At 41.1% G+C, this 26,198-nt stretch overlaps 1 protein-coding gene across 3 annotated transcripts in view; it reads right to left on the bottom strand.

Annotated features, from left to right (window-relative positions):
* The window catches only part of NMU (neuromedin U), a 95,737-nt gene that overhangs the window by 27,127 nt on the left and 42,412 nt on the right, over nt 1-26,198 (bottom strand). For 2 of the 3 annotated variants that reach the window (XM_077477467.1, XM_077477464.1), the window contains exons 3-6: nt 14,401-14,445; nt 14,260-14,319; nt 9,725-9,754; nt 9,585-9,635 (exon numbers count right to left, since the gene is read on the bottom strand). In XM_077477467.1, coding sequence (XP_077333593.1) covers nt 9,585-9,635; nt 9,725-9,754; nt 14,260-14,319; nt 14,401-14,445 — 186 coding nt within the window. The remainder of the gene's footprint in view (nt 1-9,584; nt 9,636-9,724; nt 9,755-14,259; nt 14,320-14,400; nt 14,446-26,198) is intronic. The other variant, XM_077477465.1, reaches the window with a different exon arrangement.

Genomic DNA, 26,198 nt, shown 5'->3' with positions numbered 1-26,198 from the left:
GCAAATCTGGTACATAGAAACCAATCAGCTTCCAGGAACAAGCTGAAGTTAGAAGCTGATTGGCTACCATGCACAACTGCACCCGAATTTCGACTCTCCTGTTTTAGTATATCAGCTTCATTGAACCTTCATTTGGAGCTAAATGATAATGGAAATCTCCTGATTCTTTTGTTATTATTAATAGAAATCGTACTATTTGCTGTATTTTTTTGCCATTATCTTTAACCAACACCAAAAAAAAACACACAAATTAAATTCTACTACTCCTAATGTGTATTGGGATACCACATATGTGTACGTTATTTGTTGTTTGTACCTGTAGTAGAACTCACAAACAGTTTGTGTGTATGTCAGGGATTTCCTGTGAGTAAGCTGGCTTGGAGACATGTTCATGCGCATGGCATGCCATGGAAAACTTTGATCAAGGGTGCACATGCGCCAAGGAATGCGAGAACACGCAGACACATCTACAATCAATGTTGATGCTGGATGGCCTATTTAAAGGATGCCTTGTTCCAGTGTCTTCAGCTGCCTTGTTCTGAGTGGTCTTCAGCTGTTCTCTGTCCTGCTTGCATCTTGTGTATACATCTGATGACTACAATCTTGCCTATGCCTCTGTGCCTTGTTGCCTGCCTGCTGCCAACCTCAGCTTCCCCTATGGCCACGCTTCTGTCCTTGCTTCTAAATGCTTGCCCTGGCTACCATCTGCATCTGTTCCAACCAACACTGTATGTTTCTGCCACAAGCCTGCTGGGAGCTCTAGCAAGCCACATTTCCATAAGCTGCAGTGCATACAGCAAACCAAACCCACCCCGCCCCCATTTGGCAGGAGACAAAGCTGTTCCACCCCCCCCCCCCCCCAGAGAGACGGACATGAATGGCGGGGAATACCCCTCCCACTGCGGGAAACGGAAGGCCTCCTTACCTTAGGAACCAGATGTCCTGCGCGCCTGCCTGAGATGACTACGATCTCCCCTCCTCCTCCTGGATGGCTGAGCCGGATGGTGAGCCATCCCTAGAGTCTGACTGTGGTGGCTGGTTGGGTCGGTCTGCTTTCCCCTGCTTCTTCCCTGGCCGGGCGTCTCCTCCCTCCTCCCCCTTAACTAAAAAGATCACTTCTCCTTCTGGCCAATCAGGAAACAGGTCTCATAATCCGCTTCCTAATTGGCTGGGAGGAGAATCAGTGTGAGCATAGTGAATATTCATTCGCTATTCTCACACAACTGGGTGGGCTCAGGGCGTAGTGCTCTGCTCCCCGAGCCCACCCTTTTTTGAAGCCTATTAAGGCCCCTTTCACAGGGGCGGTTGTTCTGGCGCTTTTAAAAGCATGTTTTTTTATTCTGAAATTCAGAGAATCCTGGCACAACGTTCACTTGCAGTTGTACATTGCGATTAGCTGCGTTTGGAAAATTCTTGCCATTTCTGATGTGCTTCCTATTGTTTTTCTTTCCTTGTTGCCGCTGCTATCTGCAGGTGAAATAGTATACTGCGATTACCTGCAGTTATGTGCAGATAGCTGCAGTAAATCGTTCCTGGATGCAGTCAACTTTATTTTTTCTATCTGCACAAAACCGCATGTCACAAAACCCATGTACCCCTAATGGATGGGCAGCCACTGATACGGAGTGCCCTTTAACCAACACTGGTCCATGTTGCACAGCTTCCGCTCCTGACCTGATGTCCTGCCAAACCTATTAAGCCTGCATATCCAGCTGCAAATTCTACTACCAACACCAGCCAGAGTTTTCCTCCTGTCCCTTGGCACTATTTATTTCACTCTCAGTGGGGCCTGGGCTGGAAATACAAGTGAGACTCACCTCGTCAATTCAGTCCTATTAGGTATGTGACAGCATGTTTGCGTTTTTTTTTTTCTCTCTAATCCCACCTTCGCATTAACAGTAACCATTATCGAGCTCTAATGCTATTTCATCTTTATTGTTTATTTTTATTAGCACCATTTTTCTTTTTTGTGCTCAATTAGAGAGCCTCCTTTCTTACAGAGGAAAAAATATACAAGGAGGAGGAGGTTTTGTAATACATCCTTTAATTTCCAAGCATGTGTGGTTTTGGACTTTGATTTCTTTCAGACGAACACTGTAAAGAAATATAATTTGTTCTGGTATCGTACAAGAAAAAATTTTGTTTGTCCCTTTGGATAATTTTGGATGAGCTGGTGTAGTCGTCTCTCGAAAGCTGTGTACTAACGTACGATCGATTAGAAAGCAGTATTTTTCATCTGATTTTCTCATTGTGTGTACTAGACATTAGACCAGGAGCTGTTGGTGACAGCATAATCTCTGTGCTGATGGCGCACAATAGAACGCACTGCCAACACAATCAAAGGTACACCTTTATCATGCAGCACAGCATAATATGCCGTTTGTGCTGCCATATACAGTATATGCATACCGCCAGTGAAAAGGGTTAAATAAAGATTGTGGTTGTGGACGGTCGGTCGGTCCGGTTGTGCCAGATCTGTGAATGCTCTTTTCTTTTATTAAATACATTTTAAAGGAAATATTTGCATAACCTAGAACTGTTTCAGGATTACTTAATAAGGAATTTCAACAAGCAATTATAATGTGTGAAAACCTGAGAATCGACTTTAGCCCAACTACTCTAAACAAATAAAAGGTTACTGACTCTGCACATCATCATTGCTTATTTCACTATTCCCGAATATACCCAGAACAATTTACTGTGCATTCTTCAATATGTTAGAGTGCATAGTTTGTGTGAAATAAAGATACTCAGACAGCATAAAAATCTAAATCAGCTAGAGACCCAGTAATTATTTATTAAGTCTGGTAGGCATCATACCCAGAGGCCAAAAAAAATAAAAATAGGTTGTTATGTCATTATCTACTTTGTACAAAATACAGATTGACAGGCAAAACCTGACATCAGCAAAACAAATCTCTGTTTTAGAGCAAATATCCCCCATAATGTCCTGAAAATTGACCCACCACCTACAAACAGTGAACCAACTATTTGGTGCCCTGCAATAGTACTGTATGTAAATAAGTCTTATGATTATGAGTATTCTATTATCATTTCTGTGACACTGCACTCCATGTCTCTGTGGTCCCACTAGATCCTAACTATCTCCCAGGCTCCATTTTAAAGTGATATTAAAGCTTTGTTTTCATTTTTTTTTATTTAACAAACATGCCATACTTACCTGCTCTGTGCAATGGTCTTATACAGAGTAGCCTCGATCTTCTTCTTCGCTCCCCAACCAGCAATCTTTACTCCTCCCCCTTGAGTAGTGCCCCTAATAGCAAGCTGCTTGCTTTGGAGGCACTGGTGCATGCTCGTTCCCAAGCCCCATTCTATGCACCCATAAGACACAGTGGGGGTTATTTATGAAAGGCAAATCCACTTTGCACTGCAAGTGCACTTTAAAGTGCAGTCGCTCTAAATCTCAGGGGTAGATCTGAAATGAGTGGAAGCTCTGCTGATTTTATCATCCAATCTTGTGCAAGCTAAAATGCTGTTTTTATTTTCCTTGCATGCCCACCTCGGACAGGGGCGGACTGACCATTTGGCCACTCGGGCACTGACCGAGGGCCCCGGGCCACTAGGGGGCCCCATCAGGGTTGTCAGCCTCAGTAAAACCAGGGACAGTATGTAAAAATCTGTGTAAATAAATCTGTCTCTGAAATGTCCCTTAGGTCCAGTTCACACTGAGGCAGCACGACTTACAACGCGACTGCCTCAGGCGACCTGGACGCGACCACTGCGGCGACTTGCAAAACAACTTCTGTATAGAAGTCAATGCAAGTTGCCTCAAGTCACCCCAAAAGTCATACAGGAACTTTTTTCTAAGTCGGAGCGACTTGAGTCGCTCCGATTAGAACGGTTCCATTGCACAGAGCGTGACTTGTCAGGTGGCTAAGTCGCCTGACAAGTCGTCCCTGTGTGAACCGGCTCTTACGGACTTCCTTTTGATCTAAAAATCCTGAGATTATAGCTGCCCCACCTCTCCAGTACCTTCTCAGCCAATAGAAACATGTCTGTGTATACTGTGTGATTGTATACTGTCAGTCCGCCCCTGCCCTCGGATCTACAGCGACTTTACTTCCAAGTGCACTTTCAGTGCAAAGTGGATTTTCCTTTAGTAAATACCCCCCATAGAGCCGTGATTTAGGCACACCCCCTGCTCTGTTCTCATTGGCTCACTGGCTGTGATTGACTAATGAGGACAGATAGAGTTCCAGGACAGTCAAGGTTTCAGTGGACATCGCTGGATTGAGAGGAACCTCAGGCGAGTATTAGGGGGTGAATAAAGGTAAAAAAAACATTCAGCCTTTACACCCACTTTGAAGTGTATCTAAAATATAAACTTTGTTTGTCCTGGAAAGAATAGTTAAGGATTGTCAACCCTGTCAGGTTATGTATTTATGTATTCATTTTGTGATGCCTGTGTTCTTGTTGGCGAGATTCCCCCTCTTTATTTGTCCCAGTGACCAATGTAGCCTTAACAGGCAGTGATGGGTAATCCAAATGGTATAGTTTTCCCAGGAACAGGAGTTGAGGAAAAATCTTCCAATGAGGGACACTTGTGTTGAAATCTGAGGATCTTTATTTTCTTTGGAAAGATTTATTCTCACTTCTTGATGTGAAAGAATATTTCCCCACAGACAGACAGCCAAAAGAACACCCAAAGGGGTTGAAAACTGACTTTTGGCATACGTTAACTACATGGGCTAAACTAGCTGCTTTCAACCACAACTTCCTTTTTTATTTAAAATGGAAGCCAAGATGTCATAGTGAAGAACCCTCTAAAACGGTGGCCTGAAAACCATTACTAACCTAAATGCACATAATATATTTAGATACTAATATTTATAGGTAAAGTTGATCCAGGGAATATCCAATTGCATATTGGGGGTCCAGGAAGGAATTTTTTCTACCACTGTCATTACTTTTCAGTATTTGATGACAGATCTCTTCACAAATCGCTATCGCTTAATTCTGCGAGTGATTCTAATTTATTATCGCTGTTTTCTAGCTGGTCTAAAATCATTTTTGATGTAAAGGGACAGTTTTAGTTGCTATGGACAATCTCCAGTTTCCAGGCATAAAGAACAGTTTTTATAATATAAAACTGCATGCAGGACACTGGACAGACCACTAGGGACAAAAGGGATGTGAAATAATTACATACAGCAATGTAATCTGTAAGATTACATTATACTGTGTGTAATGGGTGTGTTTCACTTTTTGAATTTTGCTCCTTTCTCCGTCAACGTGCGTCGAAATGCTCGCAGGGAACGGAGATCGGCTCCGTGATTAATCGAGCCACTCGTACAGCGGGGCGAAACCGCTGGATCCAGGGGACAAGGTAAGTAAACCTCTCCCTGCATTCAGCGATGCGGTCCCGAGTCTGGCTCGGGGTTACCGCTTTTGGTACAAAATCTCCACCCCGAGCCAGACTCGGGAATACCGCCAGGGGGGTTAATGTTTTATTGTTTTTTTTATGCCTTCCTCAGGATCAACTGTGGATATAGGATAGTGTACATGGAGGTTTTCGATTTGTGTGTGTTTTTTTTTGTTTTTTTTCTCTCTGTTAGTTGAACTGGATGAACTTTTTAAACTATGTAACATATACTGAATATATATATATATATATACACAAACACACACATATACACAGTATCTCACAAAAGTGAGTACACCCCTCACATTTTTGTAAATATTTTATTATATCTTTTCATGTGACAACAGAAGAAATGACACTTTGCTACAATGTAAAGTAGTGAGTGTACAGCTTGTATAACAGTGTCAATTTGCTGATCGCTTAACACGCAGCCATTAATGTCTAAACTCCTGGCAACAAAAGTGAGAACACCCCTAAGTGAAAATGTACAAATTGGGCCCAAATTGTCAATATTTTGTGTGACCACCATTATTTTCCTGCATTGCCTTAACTCTCTTGGGCATGAAGTTCACCAGAGCTTCACAGGTTGCCACTGGTTTTAGGTCTGGAGACATGCTTGGCCAGTCCATCACCTTTTCCCTCAACGTCTTTAGCAAGGCAGTGGTCGTCTTTGAGGTGTGTTTGGGGTCATTATGTTGGAATACTGCCCTGCGGCCCAGTCTCCGATGGGAGGGGATCATGTTCTGCTTCAGTATGTGACAGTACATGTTGGCATTCATGGTTCCCTCAATGAACTGTAGGTCCCCAGTGCTGGCAGCACTCATACAGCCCCAGACCATGACACTCCCACCACTATGCTTAAATGTAGGCAAGACACACTCGTTTGACACCATCTGAACCAAATAAGTTTATCTTGGTCTCATCAGACCACAGGACATGGTTCCAGTAATCCATGTCCTTAGTCTGCTTGTCTTCAGCAAACTGTTTGCGGACTTACTTGTGCTTCATCTTCAGAAGAGGCTTCCTTCTGGGATGACAACCATGCAGACCAATTTGATGCAATGCGGTGTATGGTCTGAGCACTGACAGGCCGACCCCTTCAACCTCTGCAGCAATGCTGGCAGCACTCATACATCTATTTCCCAAAGACAACCTCTGGATATGATGCTGTGCACCTGCACTCAACTTCTTTGGTGGGCCATGGCGAGGGCTGTTCTTAGCGAAACCTGTCCTGTTAAACCACTGTATGCTCTTGACCACCATATTGCAGCTCAATTTCAGGGTCTTCTTATAGTCTAGGCAATCTTTATGTAGAGCAATAATTCCTTTTTTCACATCCTCATAGAGTTGTTTGCCATGCGGTGCCATGTTGAACTTTCAGTGACCAGTATGAGAGTGAGAGTGATAAATTTAACACACCTGCTCCCCATTCACACCTGAGACTGTGTAACACTAACGAGTCACATGACACCGGGGAAGGAAAATGGCTAATTATTATTATTCATTTTGACATTTTCAATTAGGAGTGTACTCACTTTTGTTACCAGCGGTTTAGACATTAATGGCTGTGTGTTGAGTTATTTTGAGGGGACAGTAAATTTACACTGTTATACAAGCTGTATACTCACTACTTTACATTGTAGGAAAGTGTAATTTCTTCACATGAAAAGATATAATAAAATATTTACAAAACATTACAAAAATGTGAGGGGTGTACTCACTTTTGTGAGATAATGTATATATATATATATATATAAATATCTATCTATCTATCTATCTATCTATCTATCTATCTATCTATCTATCTATCTATCTATATATATATATATATATAGTGAAATTAGAAAATGTTTTTCTAAAGTCAGGTCATGTGATCTTGAATGTGTCCTTTATATTTCAAAATGATGCAGCCTAGGACAGCAGATTGCTGCAGAGGAAGAACATGATGTTGGAAGGAGAAAGGAGATTTATTATGTTAAACAATTTACAGGTATGATCTAGGGATGTTCTAGTTGTCAGTCTGCCACTATGGTGGGTAGACAGGTGCCATTGTCAATAGAGGGCTCCACCTCCAATGCACACAAGGTTGGTGTCATGGTGGCACCAGAGGTGCCCATATGAACTGTTATTCAGATTGTGGCAAAGATGTAGTGTTTGGTATATAACAAATTCTGGCTGCAGATAAATAATTAAAACGTTTAGGCACAATAATTAGGGATTCCTACAGATAAAAAAGTGACTTGACCACTATTTTAATGCACTCCGTTCCATTCTAGCATCAGTGGCTTGCTCCATTCTGGGTTGCACATATTTGTATGCGGGATGGCAAACTTGTGTTTTGACAGAATAAGCAAAAAAGTGGGGCAACCTAAACTACAGATTTTGTAAGCATTGGCTATGTAGTTTATCACCTTATACAGGCCATTCTGATGAAAATACAGATATGCTTCATAAAATAATACTGTTGACCTTCAAAGAAATTGTATATTTCTCTGCATGGTTAGTTTGCTACAGCAACCCAATTTCCAATTCTATGCCCACTGAGTGAGGAATATATTCATCTTTCAGATTATTTTATTATGTAGAAGATCTTTACGGTTCCAACTTAAAGTGGCTGCAAACCTCACACATGAAATATGAACAAGGCATATCCCTCTATACAGTAGTGTTTACTTGTCTGGATTAAGAGCACTAAGGGTCGGTTCACACCACAAAAACGCATTACAGATTCATTCCGATTGCGTTTCTGCATACACGTTTTTAAACGTGGTTCTGATGCGTTTCTGAATGCATTACAGATGCTTTTTTTTCTTTTTTTTCCTGTTTTATTTTTTCAGTGTACTGCAGTCTAGTGTGTTTCTGATGAGATTAACCACATTCCAGTAAAGTCCAGTGCAGAAAAAATGCAGTGTGTTCTACTTTTCTATCTGGAACTGGAACTCCCTGGTATTGACCACACTGGTGTTAACTATGCCATTTGAAACCATATAATCTTACTTTCCTTGCTTTTTTGATTCAGAAAAAAATGCACTAGACTGTATGTGGTGTAAACTGGCCCCAAGTGTCATGTCTGTCTGCTGCTTTGTTTCTCTGCTATATGCATGAGTCACATCTGACAAGTTTTCCTGACACCAAGAGAAAAAAAGGTGACAGGGGAGGGACCTCATCTGATTGACAGCCTCAGCTCTGTTAATGCATGCTGTGTGAAGGGGGACGGGTCCCTTCCCTCCAATCAGCTCTCCTCACTGATGTAACTTCAGCTCTCCACCCCTGCTTTTCAGAACTGAGAGTTCATGTGTAAATTCTGTACTTTGAATGGACAGAGATCAGTGTTTTGCCCCGTACACATGAGTGGATTTTCCGTAGGAAAAAAAATTGGATGTTTTTTTCTGACGGAATTCCGTTCAAGCTTGGCTTGCATACACACGGTCACACAAAAGTTCTAGGAACTTTCGACCGTCAAGAACGCGATGAAATACAACACTACGATGAGCCTTGAAAATGAAGTTCAATGCTTCAGAGCATGCATCAAATTGTTTCTGAGCACGCGTAGAAATTTTGCGCGTCGGAATTGGTACAGACAATCAGAATTTCCAATCGGAAATTGAGAACCTACTCTTAATCTTTTGCTGGTGGGAATTCCGCCAGCAAAAGTCCGATGGAGCATACACAGGGTCGGAATTTCTGACCAAAAGCTCACTTTTGCTGGCGGAATTTCCGATTGTGTGTACGGGGGCATTTCTCAACTTTTTTATCGTGGAGGAACCCTTGGCAAAACGTTTGAGAACTCGGGGAACCCCTAAAAACAAAATTTCAGCTCTACAGCTCACGGAACCCCGGTTGAGAAACACTGTCGTAGATAAACAGGAATAATTTATGTGGAAGAATTTGTTTAATCTCTGTGTATCACCCGAGGCCAGTCACTTCACTGGTTAATATATGTAATGGTTTACAACCACTAAGTATTCCCATTTACACCATTGGTTCCTAATTTTTCCTGGTTATATTGACCTATCTCATCCATAAAATAGTATAATTCTAATTGGATGCAGTTAATGCAGAACGATCAATGGAGTGCCTAAATTACACTCTGGTTATTGCAGGGTGGAATTAGCAATATCTGCTATGCATTCAGCAATGCAGGTGAATGTGTCTTGCATTATCTAGTTTGAATGTTTTTCTCCTATAAACTTAAACTTACCGTAATGTCAGATTTTCCTGAGTCATGACTCTTAGAATAATGAAATAAGAACTGTGCAGAAAAGAAATTAAAATGCTATTTTACTTCAAAAAAAAGGACAATAAAATCTTAAAATTCTTAGTGTGGAACACAGTACTCACCCTTTTTGAGTCGCCTTTTTCTTCTGAACCCTGTAAACATCAAAGAGTGAAGGATTTAACAAAATATATTCTGTGCATTGATTCTAAAAACAGGCTATCAAACTATTAAGGCCCGCTTAAATATTTTTTTGCACTTTACTCCATTTACACAGTATCACAGTTGCAGCCATAATACTGCAATCTAAAGTTTGTCAAAGTGTATGTATAGCCAAAACTGGGAAAATTTACCATAACTTACTGTCCTGCAGAAACAATATAAAATGAGAGAAAATCTACCTAAAGTTATGCCACGTACACACGACCGGACTTTCCGGCAGACTAGGTCCGAAGGTCTTCCCAATGGATGGACCTTCCGGAACAAACAGACTTGCCCACACACGAATGGAATAAGTCAGTTTGAAAGTCCGTTCGTTTTGAACGTGATGAAGTAAGACGGGACTAAAAAAGGAAGTTCAATAGCCAGTAGCCAATAGCTTCCTTTGCGTCGGACCAGCATACAGACGAACGGTTTTCCCGATAGGAATTGAGTCCATCGGACAGATTTGAAACATGTTCTATTTCTAGGTCTGTCTGATTTTTTTTTTTTATGAAAAACGATCGGATTAGCCCACACATGATCAGATTGTCCGACGGACTACTTTCGTCAGACCGAGTCTGCCAGAAAGTCCGGTCGTGTGTACGCGGCATTAGAAGAACTTTTATCTAAGACAGTTGTCACCAGAACATTTGTTGCCATTTAATGGTTTACTCTCTTCTATTTTTCATCTGACCAATCAAAAATGTTGGATTTCGCCCACTTCCTGTCTCAGTGACAATGGCCGCCAGTACAAATAGTAGGATGAACCTCTCCAGCGGACTGCATACAGCAATATGAACTTAATAGAGGGTTTAAAATGTATTTCAAAATTAGAAAAAATATATATGCAGTATGTATCTGCAATAGTACATGCATATCCCTCATGTTTTATCCTTTCAAAGACCCTGCAGGTACAGAACAATAGCTCTAGATCTGCCAGAAATGATCTCAAGACCTGTTATTTGCTCACACACGTTTTTTTTTGCAGGCTTGTGTTGTCAGCCTTACCAGATCATGCAGAAGTGAGCACACAGAGCACACAGATTGGCTCTGAATTTCTGACACAATTAACAGGTATTTTTTGCTCACTTATAAAAAGATATAACAAAATGCTTCCAATTGTATAATAAACAGACCAGATAGGAGCAAATAAGAGAAATTCACCGTTAGGGTGTACATACACAATAATCCTCCCCAACTCTATCCAAAACTTAAAAAACCTTTGCAAACACTTTAAAGCTCAATTCCTGCCATTTTGTTCAGTTTTAGACATGGGAAGGAAAGCTTAGGGCTTTCATTTTTTTTTTTCTTTATAAACTCTTTTTTGTTCAAAATGAGGAAAATAAAGGTTGCAACCTGAATCCTGGTATCTGATATGTGGGGCTGACCACTTAAAAGGAGGACCTAAGTTTTAAATAACACTTGCGTCCTCTTATTTTTTTTTGTAGTTGTTTGCCTATTCTGTCTGATGCCTACTATCTGGATAGGAAGGAAAATACATCTTCCTCTTTGGAACACAGCAATAACATCTTTACATGGATTCTAAATCTTAAAGCGGGAGTCCACCGGGACTCCGCGTTTTTTTTTTAAAGCCAGCAGCTACAAATACTGCAGCTGCTGACTTTTAAAATAGTGACACTTACCTGTCCAGCGCGCCCGCGATGTCGGCACCCGAAGCCGATCTCTAGATCGTCTCGAGTGTTGCCGCCGCCATCTTGGGTATGGGAATCGGGAAATGGAGCCTTTCGGCTTCATTTCCCGGTTCCCTACTGTGCATGCGCGAGTTGCGCTGTGCAATAAGGACGGTCCCCGCTGCCTCTGGGATCTGTGTGTTTCCCAGCAGGCAGCAGGGCACTTGCGGAAAGGGGCGGGCACTTGCGGAAAGGGGCGTAATCTACGCCCCTTTCCGCAGAGAGCTATCCCGGAAGTGGGTGCAGAATACCTGTACTGTACAGGTATCTGCACCCCCTCCCCCCTGAAAGGTGCCAATTGTGGCGCCGGAGGGGGGGAGGGTTCTGATGAGCGGAAGGTCCACTTTAGGGTGGACCTCCGCTTTAAGCCGGGAACTCACTACAGTTCTGGGTCGTACGAAAAAAAACCTGACAGCTCCAGTCGGGAGCCGCTGTACTAAATATGCGCTGAGCCCGCCAGAACACTCTGATCAGCGCTCTCTGCAATTGGCTGAGAGTGCTGATCATGAATTGGTCGGATTTTGGTTTTCCAGCATGCGCGAATGGCTGACTTCTTTCGGACAGACTGACATACACATGCTCAGAATGTTGGGTGGTATTTTTTGTACTGGCAACTGTCTCCTGACATTCTGCCTGTGTGTATGGGGCTTTACTTACTAAAAAATGTGTTTTAATTGCTGTCTGAATTCCTGCTGGGGGGGGGGGGGGGGGTGTTATCTTATTTCTTGTTCTGTCTGAAACGTGTTTTTTCTTTTTTTTACATGCTAGTCTTATATTGAAAATGAAGAAGTTAACTTATGAAAATTCTCGTACGACAGAATACAACTTAGAAAATGATGTAATATTTTGTATTGTATTGTAATGTATTCTTTCGTTTCTGAGCATGCGTGGTCTTGCTGTTCAGATTTTTTTAGGGGGGAATACTGTACCGATTAAACAAAAAATCGCACAATCTGGCATCATACGATAACATTTTGTGTTTGTCCCTTCAGATAATTCGGATGAACTGTTATAATTGGTTCTCGAAAGCTGTGTACTAATGATCAGATAGTACGATCAATTAGAGAGCGTTATTTTTCGTCTGATTTTCTGATCGTGTGTACTAGGCATTACTCTACCTATTCTATGCTTAAAAAAACAAAAGTATTCGTTGTAATTAGAATTTAAGGTAGCAGGAGGTGGTAATTACTATAACAGGTATCCCTTTTATGGACCTAGCGGGGAGCTCCTGCACATTGAGGGAAGTCATTCTATATAATGAAGAAGGTGAATCCATACCCTTTGTGGAGTCTTTCTACAAAAGGTCACTTTCCAAAGGTCAGTACTTGCAGAGCCCTTCAGTTTAAAGCTTTTGTGTGTTCCTTTACTTTGTTTTATTCTGAGTTAACGTCCATAAATAACTAAATTTGCTAGTTTTGGCTAGACTAGAGAAGGGTTAAAATCCCTTTTTTTCCTGTCACTTTATGTCCAGAAATGAAGAGGAAATTTCAAGAATTTCCTCACGGGATCAAGCGTCCCCACTGGAAACTTTACCCTTGCCTCCTGTTTTGGCAATAACTGTAAACTTTGGTTTTCCATCCATTTCTGTTTCACTGACAATGCTGGAGAAAGACAGTACTTAAAAACTGTCAGGTTTGCTCATTCTTTGCTACTCTATCCAAAACTATAAAAAAAAGTATTGACTATACATATATTTTAAGTCCACACCTCAGATTAGCCAGGGAAGACCAGGTGACTTCTGTGACAAGCTTATGGGACCTAAACAAAGCCAGTTTGAGATCCAGTTCTGCAAGTGATCTAGAGAACATAGTGTTGAGCTGAGCATTACCAGTCTTAGCATTACATGCAGTTGGGAAGGTCACTCTGCCTGGCTCACCAGAACAGTAAAGACCCAACATACACAATCCACCTTCCTACTTCAACAACAGTCCCACTGCTGCATCTACTCAGTACTTTAATCGAAGAATCAGTCAAGAGTAATGTTTTACTTTCAATAGGGCTCAGTTCTGGTGGCCAAGCTTACTATACTATATCTTGTGCGGAAAAAAGAATTAACTACATGGACATGCTGTACGTCAGATATAAATTAATAATAATAATCATTTAAGAATTCCCCTCTATTCTTGTTCTGGTGACAATTCAACATGTTTGATTTGTTCCTCACATTCATGCTTGGTGACAGTGATCATCAAGACAAATAGCGAAGGTAAATCTCAAATGTTGTCGTTGGTTCCCTTCTATTCTCGTTCTGGTAGATTTTCCCCTTTATTTTTATATTCTGGTGCCAACTCAAAATTTTAGATGTGTTCATCACTTTAATGACTAATGACAGTGGCCATCAAGAGAAGGTTAGAGGACATCTACCAAACTGAGGATGATGCCCCTGCTAGATTGTTATTTCTAATACTTGTTCTGTGTACAACTCTAAAATTTTAGCTTTCCTCTCATTCGGTTACCAGTACAAAAAGACGGGTAAATCCCCCCCAGTAGGGACACAGACAACAACAACAACAAAACATGAAAGGTTCTAACCACTCTATCCAAAAAAGAAAATACATGACTTTATATCAGGGGTCTCAAACTAGCAGCCCTCCAGCTGTTGCAAAACTACAAGTCCCATGAGGCATTGCAAGCTTGACAGTCACAAGCATGACTCCCACAGGCAGAGGCATGATGGGACTTGTAGTTTTGCAACAGCTGGAGGGCCACCAGTTTGAGACCCCTGCTTTATATACATTTTAAACTGGTTTTGGACACATGTGGCTTACCTGAGACTTCTGCATTATCCCCTTGACCACAAAGCAAAGTTCTTCTAAAGTGCTGGATAACTGCATTCAAAAAATGATAGTTAAGTCACAGCTCTATTTTTATACTGTAGTGAGTAGAAAAGATAATTAACACAGGCTCACCTCAAGATGGGAATCTGACAGCACCTCAGAGCATGCATCATCTATCTGTAGACAGGAAAGTCACAAAGGATTGTAAAAATGTAACATGCTGATCATCAGCAATTCTGTAAGCAACATATTTTGGAAAATATACAGTTTTGTTGTATAAAAGTTCAAGGCATTAACTCTACTGAGAAAAGCAGTACTGATCTCTTATAGGCGAGATGGTCCTCATCTTATATTGTGCTCACATGCTGGAGGGCATTGGGACATAACACTTTTATCATAGATGATAGCAGACAGTAAGGTGTCTTTCATGCCCTAGGGTATCTTCTAATGAGAGGTGATGGAGCGTACTGGTTTACTAAAGGTATCTAATTTCCCAGAAAGCAAAGATAACTTGCCACAAATTTGTTGCAGTGTTGAATTGTAAGGCTTGCACATTTTCACTGGCAAGTTGTACACTAGCAGAGTACTTGTTCTAGTTGACACTTTTCCAGTTTATAGCAAATGTAAGTGGCAAGTCTCAGGCAAGAGCAAAGCTGCAGCAGTGAGTCTACAGCAAGAGCTCTGCAAGTCATAGTGACCCCTGTGGTGGGATGACTATCGCACTACATAACTGAACCAGAACTTGCAGTAGACTTGCAGAATGTTTGCAAAATAGAGCTGTGCAAAAAAACTTGTGAAGCCTGGCAAGTCTAGCAATAGCTTATCAAGTTATTTTCAAACTTGCAGCTCAATTGCTTGCCATCTGGGTTGGAATCATTGCAGTCACTGTTTTTATAATGACTGTTTTGTGCAAAATGCCTGTGTTAGAATCCTCAGATGGTGCTGTCATTCTCTTTTTTCCCAAGCTGTATACTAACTTACCAGCAGAGAAAGAGGCACTATTTTGCCTTTATTTTCACTAGGTTATCCTGCAAATAATACACTTCCCGTCCTAGGGGGGGGGGATCATTCACTATTCTCTGTCTATGGAAGAACAATGTTGTTACTCAAGGCTGCTCCTCTGATCTGGACTACCAGCATAACTTCCTCACCTCATGTTCATTACATAGGGGCTAGACAAACACTGTTTAAGTTACTGAAATGGGAGGCAGGGAATTCTGGATGTGGTGCAGGGCATTTTAAAGGGTCATGATCAGTTTTTATTCATTTATATATATATGTATAGTGGCGTTTCACTGGAGAAAAGGTGACAAAGCTATCAAGGTGACAATGCTATCTGAAATGTATCAGTGTTGCCATTACATTGTTGTCACCCTAAACCAAGAAATGTCCTAGAACAATGAAACTGGTAGGACCAACAGGCATATTGGCAAAAAAGGAGAGAAAATGGAAATCACTTTACATATTAAAGATGATGCTGCACCACTTTTCTGGCCACCACTTCTGTGACAGTTTTGGCTCTGGCAGTGACTCTTGCCCCAAATACAGGCAGTTCTAATTTGCTCCACTTCTACAGTGAAGGATAAAAGTATTTGATCCCCTTCTGATTCTGTACGTTTGTATACTGACAAGGAATTGATCAGTCTATAATTTTAATGATAGCTTTATTAACAGTGAGAGACAGATTAACATCAAAAATGCATTTAAAAAAAGTTATAAATTGATTTGCATTTTAATAAGTAAAAAATGTATTTGATCCCTCATCAATCAGCAATATTTCTGGCTCCCAGGTGTCTTCTATACAGGTAACAAGCTTAGATTAGGAGCACTCTCTCAAAAGGGAGTGCTCCTAATCTCAGCTCGTTACCTTTATAAAAGACACCTGTCCACAGAAGCAACCAATCAATCAGATTCCAATCTCTCCACCATGGCCAAGACCAAAGAGTTGTCCAAGGATATCAGGGACAAGATTGATAGACCTACACAAAGCTGGAATGGGATAGAAGACCAACGCCAAGCAGCTTGGTGAGAGGGTGACAACATTTGGTGCGATTATTCGCAAATGGAAGAAACACAATAACAGTCAATTTCCCTTGGTCTGGGGCTCCATGCAAGATCTCACCTTGTGGAGTTTCAATGATCATGAGAACAGGGAGGAATCAGCCCATAACTACAAAGGAGAATCTTGTCAATGATCTCAAGGCAACTGGGACCATAGTCACCAAGAAAACAATTGGTAACACACTACGCCGTAAAGGTCTGAAATCCTGCAGTGCGTGCAAGGTCTCCCCTGCTCAATAAAGCACAAATACAGGCCTGTCTGAAGTTTGATAATGAACACCTGAATGATTCAGAGGAGAACTGGGTAAAAGTGCTGTGGTCAGATAAGACCAAAGTTGAGCTCTTTGGCATCAACTCAACTCGCCGTGTTTGGAGGAGGAGGTAAGCTGCCTATGACCCCAAGAACACCATCCCAATCGTCAAACATGGAGGTGGACACATTATGCATTAGGGGTGTTTTTCTGCTAAGGGGACAGGATAACTTCACCGCATCAAAGGAACGATGGACGGAGCCATGTACCATCAAATCTTGGGTGAGAACCCTTTTCCCTCAGCCAGGGCATTGAAAATGGATCGTGTATGGGTGGGTATTCAAGCATGACAATGACACGGCCAAGACAACAAAGCCCTAGCCAGTCTCCAGATCTTAATCCCATAGAAAATATGTGGAGGGAGCTGAACATTTAAGTTACCAAACGTCAGCCTTGAAACCTTAATGACTTGGAGAGGATCTGCAAATAGAAGTGGGACAAAATCCCTCCTGAGTAGGGATGAGCCGAACACCCCCCGGTTCGGTTCGCACCAGAACTTTCGAACGGACCCCAAATTCGTATGAAGGTTAGAACCCCATTGAAGTTTATGGGAGAATTTGAACGTTCGAAATTAAAAGTGCTAATTTTAACGGCTAATATGCAAGATACTGTCCTAAAAAGGGTTTGGGGACCTGGCTCCTGCCCCAGGGGACATGGGTCAATGCCTAAAATGTTTTTAAAAATGGCCGTTTTGGCGGGAGCACTGATTTTAATGACGATTAAAGTGAAAAAAAAAGTGAAATATTCCTTTAAATATCGTGCCTGGGGAGTGTCTATAGTATGCCTGTGAAGTGCCACGTGTTTCCCGTGTTTAGAACAGTCCCTGCACAAAATTACATTTAATGGAAATAACGTCATTTAAAACTGCTTGCGGTTTTAATGTTATATCTGGTTCCTGCAATATGGTTGAAAATCATTGAGAAAAATGGCATGGGTAGCCCTCCCTGCCCATTACCAGCCCCTTTGGGTCTTGTACGGATATTAAGGGGAACCCCGTACCCATATTAAAAAAAGGAAATACGTGTGGCCCCCAGGCCCTATATACTCAGAACAGCAGTATACAGGCGGTGCAAACAAGACAGGGACTGTGTAGATTTGTTGTGTTAAGTAGAATCTGTTTGTAATTTTCAACTGGTACATTTTTAAAGTGTAGCTCCAGTCAAAAAAACTATTTTTAAGCTTTTTGGAAAACATAGGGAAGGGTTATCACCCCTGTATAATTTGTTTTGCCGTCCGTCTTTTTTCATCTCACTTGCTGTTGTCTCCTTCCGTTTGCAAGTAGGAGATGTTTGTAAGTTGGATGTTTGAAAGTAGGGGCCTGCCCTATATGCTCTGCAGAAATGGCGGAACAAGGTGTTGGTTTTGCCACAACATTGTAAGCCCTCAAAGTGACTCTTGGTGGGCGCTGGAGCGCCCTGCTGTGAACGATTATATCAAGAATTGTAATTACATGCCATTGTTGAACAGTGGTAGAAAAATTGACCTTTGGTGGTTGTGGTGCTGGTGCCACAACACTATAAGTCCTCACAGTTACTCTGGGTGGGCACAGGAACGGGCCCTCCTGTGAAATATTATATCAAGAATTGTAATTACATGTCCCTGTTAAACAGCACGCACAATATCCTACCACTGACTGCAAGCTCTATTTAAAAAGAGCAAGATAGTTAGCTATATAGGTGGATATAGCGGTGTATACTGGGTTCAGAGCACGCAGACAGCACGCACAATCTCCTACTACTGACTGCAAGCTCTATTTAAAACGAGCAAGATAGTTAGCTATATAGGTGGATATAGCGGTGTATACTGGGTTCAGAACACGCAGACAGCACGCACAATCTCCTACCACTGACTTTAAGCTCTATTTAAAACAAGCAAGATAGCTAGCTATATAGGTGAATATAGCGGTGTATACTGCGGTCATGGCACGCAGACAACAACCACTACAGAAGAGCAAGAACGAAAAAATCGGCCTATAACGATCGGTGTATACTGTGTTGAAGGTACACAGAACACCCACTAACTCCTGCAGACGCCAACACACTACACAAGGTCGCCGCGCTGGCGGCCTTATATAGTGTGGGGCGTGTACTACACAGCCTGAGCTATGATTGGCCACAGGCATCCTGCCTGTGGCCAATCATGGCTCTCCTCGCTGCCGACGCTGTGATTGGCCAAGCATGCGGGGTCACAGTGCATGCTTGGCCAATCACGAGCCAGCAATGCACTGCAATGGCGCAGCGCATTATGGGCCGTGAGCGCAGCACGAATTTGGCGCGAACGCCCCACAACATTCAGAATTCGCCGAACGGGCGAACAGCCTATGTTCGAGTCGAACGTATGTTCGACTCGAACACGAAGCTCATCCCTACTCCTGAGATGTGTGCAACCTGGTGGCCAACTACAAGAAATGTCTGACCTCTGTGATTGCCAACAAGGGTTTTGCCACCAAGTACTAAGTCGTGTTTTGCTAAGGGTCAAATAGTTATTTCACTCATTAAAATGCAAATCAATATATAACTTTTTTGAAATAGGTTTTTCTGGATTTTTTTGTTGTTATTCTGTCTCAAATTATAGAATGATCATTTCTTTGCCAGTGGGCAAATGTACAAAATCAGCAGGGGATCAAATACTTTTTTCCCTCACTGTACATTGTGGTGTAGAAGTTCCAAATTCAATCCTGTGCCAAATTTATTTTTATTTTTCTATTTTCTATTTTAATCAAACAGTTTGTATCATACAATAGCGGAGATAATTAGGACCAACTTTCTTTTGGTGTGCAGAGACAGATTTTACCAAAGTGTCTCAAATGTGTTCTAAAAGTGGTGCCACTAGAGCCAAATTCAAGGACAAGTTCTGGACCGTTACATGAATTTGGGGCACACTGCTCCACTTTCAGAACACATGTGAGACACTTCCACAAAATCTGACTGCACCAGTCTATATGAGTTCCAAGGAAAATGTTTTTCACATTACATTAAAAAAATACACATTTTTGTCTTTAAATACCCTTTAAATTATGACAAAGTACAAGAGGTGATAATAGGCTGGAAAAGAGTAGACCCTTTAACAAGGTGAACAATATATTCAAATTTTTCCCAAATAACATGCCTGAAAAAAATAACATTGAATAATTATTACCAGTAATGGCCAAAACGCACAAAAAAAAGGAAAAACATATTCTTACTACATAGGTGCCTCTTGGGCATTTGGAGTTATAGTCATAATACTGGATTGCCATATTCTTTGTAACTAGAAATTATTACTAGTATACATCATAGAATTATTATTCCCAAAATAAAACTTAATTTAATAACAGAAACATTAAACAATCAAAAATTATATATGTATGCTTCTATAGCATGGTAGTTCAAGTTAAAATTGCATGCAATCTTGTTATCTACTTCACTTTAATATGTTATCCTCTATTATCAGCTAATAAAGCTAACAAAGCATTTCCAGTAAGCTGGCCTTCAAACAGGATGTCATATAAGTAGAGTGACAAGACCTTCCTCATTGTTTTTTTTTTTGATAAAGCAGAGTCACTTACGAACAGTAAGCCAGATTTTATTACATTTCATTGGTTGAAAACATGAACACAGAAATGAAAAATTTCTACCTGTTGCTATATACAGTATTACTGCAACGTTTGTTCTGCTCCATTATACAACAGCCACATGCTGAACTCCAATTTCTGTAGGAGAAATGTTTTTGTGGGTTGCGGAATGCCGGCCGCTCGCATACTGGAAGCAGTGCGGCCACTTTATGGGGGGCACTAAATTAATTTGCCTCTCAGCCCAGTCTGCCCCATAAGACTGGCGCTACACTAATGCCGCATACACACGTTCGGACTTTCCGACGGCAAATGTGCGATTGGAGCTTGTTGTCGGAAATTCCGATCCTGTGTAGGCTCCATCAGACAGTTTCCATCGGAATTTCCATTGAACAAAATTTGAGATCTTGTTCTCAAATTTTCAGACAACAAAATCTGTTTCCGTAAATTAAGTTTCCGATCGTGTGTAGACAATTCCAATGCACAAAGTGTCAAGCATGCTCAGAATCAAGCAGAAGAACTTTTCTCAGCTCGTTGTACGTCACCACGTTCTTGACGTTCGGAATTTCCAACCAACTTTGTGCGACCGTGAGTATGCAAGACAAGTTTGAGCCAACATCCGTCGGGGAAAAAAACATAGGATTTTGTTGTCGGAATGTCCGATCGCGTGTACGCGGCATAACAGTGTAGCGCAAGCTGGTGGGGACTCTTTTCGTGCTGCCCCCCTTGCAAAGTGCTGCCCTAGACCTAGGCTTTGCCCGCCTAGGGCAGGATACAGCTCTGGGGATGAGACATGACCATACCGCTGAGGTCTGAGACCTGCAGTGCTTACATCTGAGCATCCCAGAAGTATAGCTCCTGCTGTACTCCCCCCTCAGAAATCTAAACCAGCAGATTTTTATGTAGAAGAAAGCCAGTATTACTGGGTTTCTTTTCAGGCTATAGATTGTATACCTGCTTGAAGCATGGAAAGATTATTATGCCCATAGTTGGGCTTTAAAATAAAAATACTGTAACAAAAAAATTGCAAACCTATTTTTTTTTTACTTTGCCAATTTTATAATATGGAGCGATTGTAAATTACATATACAGACAAGGTGTAAAGCATTAAAGAGCATGTAAACCCAACATTTTTATATTACTGATATGTGCCTGCTGTGCCATGTACTTGTATGAAAACGTATCCTGTTCTCTTTGTATTGCTTTCTTTGTGTGAAATCCCTGGTGTTCCTGCCAGTCCCTATAATTTCCTATTCAAAACTGACCACACTAAGCATTTGATCACACAGTGGCCAGTTCTCTAGTTATGCTGGGTGCTCAGACTACTCTCCTCCAATAGTCAGACTAGTTCTAACACACCCACAGCCTTTCATTAGAAAGCTCAGTGTGCTGCTGCTTCTCCTCCTCCCCCCAACTCTTTATGCACCTGAAAACAGAGGGAATGTGATCACTTATAAAAAGCTGAAAAAAATGTATTTATAATGTTTTTTATATCTATACACAAATGTTTTGTCTTTAATTTCTGTTTTAAACTGAATGAATTGTTTTACAAGTTGATCATTTACAATCATTTTAAGCACAGTCAGGGTTTTGGGCATTGAGATTCTTCTTCTTTCTATAAGGTTGTATATTTGTTACTGCTGTACTGTGCTTCCCAGGACTGGGCAGTAAGACAGAAAGAAATGAATGCAGTAGTATACAGTGGTTGCTTTGGTGTTTCATTGTTATATAGTTCTGTGCATTCACTATAAACATGCAAAATTACATAGAAAAAGATATTTCAGTATAATGTTGTCATATTGGGGAGACAATTGTACCTAAGCAGCTTAAAACTGTATTGAACCCAAAACCAAAAACATATTAAATTGCAGCTCACTAATTCTTAGAGGTGTTGTCTGCATTCGTTTTCTTAATTAGGCTTTTTTTCCTTTATTTTCACCCAATCCAGCTGGCAAGTCTATTATTTTTCAACTTACCGTATTTAATCGGCATATAACACACACTTCCCCCCCCCTAAAATCAGGGGCAAATCGGGGGTGCGTGTTATACGCCGATCCCCCTCCTTTCCTAACCTTCTGTGCCGCTCTCAGTAGCTTTCAGGTATTTTCGGCCGTTCTCGGCTGCATTCGGCCATTCTCGGCAGCTTTCGGAAAGCTGAAAGCCGCAGAGAACAGCCGAGTGCGGCCAAAAATAGGCAAGAAGGGCCGAAAATAGCAGAGAACACCCGAGTGCGGTCGACAATACCCGAAAGCCGCCGAGAACGGCCGAGAACGAGCGCCGCCGAGATACACAGGACATCCGCTCTGTATCTCGGCGGCGCCATTTTTAAAATGACACTGACAAGCCTGTAAACGACTGACAAGCCTGTAAACGACTGACAAGCCTGCAAACGACTGACAAGGCTTCAATTGACTGACAAGGCTGCAATGCAAGGCTGCAAATGACACTGATAAGGCTGCATTGATGGGCATTTAAATGTAAGTTTTTTCCTTAAACTTCCCTCCTAAAAGTTTTTTCTTTTAAATTCCCTCCTAAACTTGGGGTGCGTGTTATACGCCGGTGCGTGTTATATGCCGATAAATATGGTACATTAAAGAGGAACTGCAGCCAGCTCACATAATTTGTAATAAAAACATCTTTGCCATTCTGAAGCTTCCCTCCAACCACTTTGCATATTATTTTTTATATTCTGTGATTACGTACTTGCCAAATATGCTGCAGAAATCTCCCTCCACTGAGTCTGGCTGTAGCCATTTTAACTGTGGGCAGCTGAAGCTGCCGCCTGTTCACTTCCTGGATTTACACAGACACACAGAGGCACACCTCAAGATCTGCAGCTTTCATTGGCCCTCTTATGACTCATCCCCCTCCCTTCCTGGTAAACTCTCACGGGAGTGAGAGAGAGCTGTGCATGATGCCATAAGCCTAGGCTAATGACCAGACAAGAAAGAGGAAGAAGGCTGTATAAGGAATTTACTGGCAGACAAAAAAATGTTTTTACTTTCCAAAGTTAACAACAAGGGCAGAAAATTGAATAGATGGAAAGTTGAAAAAATGACTGAAGGACCGCTTTAACAGAACAAGCTGTCCAGACAAAGTAGCAATTAGAGGAATGAAACAAACCATTTACCACTGACAGGGGTGCTTACAGTGATCAGCTGTTATTTATGTAAACATATTTATTCCAAAAAGAGTCTAACACTACCTGCTACCCAGACTGTCAACGCTGCTCTCCAAAGGAGTCTGCTTTACTACCTCATCCAGAATGCAGGAACCCTAAGACAGGAAGTGTATATCACTAGGTGAAATAACAACTAGAGCATTTTTCGTGATATGGCACTGCGTCGCTTTAACTGACAACTGCACAGTCGTGCCACGCTGTACCCAAACAAAATTGACACCTTTTTTTTCCCACAAATAGAGCTTTCTTTTGGTGGTATTTGATCATCTCTGCAGTTTTTTTTTTTGGGCCATAAACAAAAAAAGAGCGCCAATTTTGAAAAAAAAAACCCACAATATTTTGTACTTTTTGCTATAATAAATATCCCCAATTTTTTAAAGAAAAAGCTAATTTTTTTCCTCAGTTTGGGCCGATATGTATTCTTCTACATATTTCTGGTAATAAAAATCGCAATAAGCGTATATTGATTGGTTTGTGCAAAAGTTATAGCGTCTACAAAATAGGGGATATATTTATGGCATTTTTATTATTATTTTTTTTTTACTAGTAATGGCGGCGATCTGTGATTTTTATCGTGACTATGGCATTATGGCGGACACATCGGACACTTTTGACACATTTTATGGGACGACTGACAATTATACAATGATCAGTGCTATAAAAATGCACTTTTTACTGTTTAAATGTCACTGGCAGGGAAGGGGTTAACACTAGGGGGTGATCAAGGTTTTTTTTCGGTAAGAGTGGGAGAGCATATTTCCCTAGTTAAAGGGAGGGTCTCTAAACATACAGTCCCCCGGCATTATAGGGAATTCCATAACAGCAATTTAATAGGAACCCAATTTGTGGCCATAGATAAATATGTGCCCCCTTGGAGGGGCGGTGCTTTAACGAGGGGAGTGTCTCGTTTGGAGACCTATTGGATTTATGAGCTCCGGACCCATTTCCCGTTCGGTTTGAACGTGGAATGGGACATTAATGCGTTCATCAATGAATCCTGACATTGTGTTAAGAAATGATCATGAGATATGGGTTTTTTCTTGTCTAATATTTATTATTTTTTTACTGACGGAGGTACATATTTTCCGTTTATGTTTCATCAAAATGTTTTCTTGTACATAGGGTTTGGGTTCATACATTCTGTATTGTATTTTAAGTTTTTGACACTCATGTCTGTATATTGTTTTTATTGAAAGTTGATCTCTCTCTTCCCTGTCAATACAGGCCACAAAAATACCCTTGCTTTATATCCGAATAAAATGGGCGATACACTAGGCAGGCAAGTGTTCCTGGCCATGTGAGGTTAATTTTGGAGTTTATAAAGAACTTTAAAAAAATATATTTTTTTAGTATGGTTACATATATAACATCAATAAAGGTGCAATTTTTAAGTTGCTGTTTATGCAACTTTATGAATAAAGATCGGGTGGACCTCTTATAATTTTTTAATTTTTTTAATTTTATTTAATCTTCATAATTTCTACAAATTTTCCAATTTTTGTGGGTACTTTGAAATATGATTCTTATTTTTAATTAATATTGTTATGTGAAACCTTATGTCTATGTACCTATGTAGATGTATGCGAGTACATATACTTCCATTTTCTATCCCACATCTCTGGTTATGTATTGTGTGTTTTATCCCAGGATCAGAGATGATGCATTGTGAGTTGGGTTAGAGGCTTGAAACACACGCGGGGTGGCCATTTTGGGACCGAAACTGGAAGTGGCCTGTAGTGACACCGGGAGGGGATTTCAATCATTATTATTATAAACGTAAGTGGTGCAGCAGTGGAGTGACACCCCAGACGATGTCTAATGAGATGAAACGCGTCGGGAGGACTATACTGCTGCCTTTCTATTTGCAAAGCGCTTATTTCACTGCTTCAATGTAAGTGTGATTTTATTTTAATAAATGTATTTTATTGTACGGAATTACGCTATTTGGCCCAATTTTTCTTGTCCCATATGGTTCCGTGAATGAGAGTACGATCTTTCTGGGAGTATTGTCTCCTTGTCCAATTCAATTTGAACAACAGAGGAGTTACCATCAATATTGGAAGTTCATCTTTTCTGACCTGAGGATTTCCTATCGATATAATTGGAAAGTGTTTTTTGACCCCTGGAGCGTATGCTCGTTGGGGTCATTGGGAGTCGGTAAGCTCACATCTTTCTTCTGTGTGTGGTGGTGTCAGCACCAGGGTGTTTCTTTGGATCAAATATTCCACGGATGGAATGAACATTCCCACATCTCTTTGTCTGCACCAAGGGCGAGCACAATTATGATTTTCTAGCAAAAGACTTTCTTGGTCTTTCTTTCTTTTTGTCTAACAGTTCATTTGCTATTAAGCACTGTTTTTGACGTTTATTATTTTTAAATATAAATGAGTGTGATATTTAGTCATTATTACTACACTTTCATATTGTATTTACTTCTAGCGCAACACTTTTTGTACACTGTTTAGTTGAACTGAATTTATCCAATTTAGTGTGTTTGCTGCTTTTTTTGTTTGGATAGTGCAGTGTTTTTTTGCTTGTTTTGAAATATTTCAAGGTGATCAAGGGGTTAACTGTGCTCCCTGACTGTGTGTTCTAACTGTAAGGGGAGGGGACTTGCTATAAGTGATGACAGATAGTGGTTCCTGGCTATTACAAACTCATGATCTGCATCTCCTCTCAGAACAGAACACACACACGTCCCTGTTCTGCCTCTCGTGCCCACGATCGCACGAAGCTGGCGGTCATCACGACCGTCGGTCACAAGCATTGGCACCCCTGCAGTGGGCACGCTATCCTGCTTAAAGGAGCCGACGTATAACTACAATGG

This window comes from Lithobates pipiens, unplaced genomic scaffold (genome assembly GCF_037356315.1).
Source record: "Lithobates pipiens isolate NorthernLeopardFrog02 unplaced genomic scaffold, aLitPip1_a1.2 Scaffold_13, whole genome shotgun sequence".
Classification (NCBI taxonomy): Eukaryota; Metazoa; Chordata; class Amphibia; order Anura; family Ranidae; genus Lithobates; species Lithobates pipiens.
This window is presented reverse-complemented; position numbering and strand designations above follow the sequence as displayed.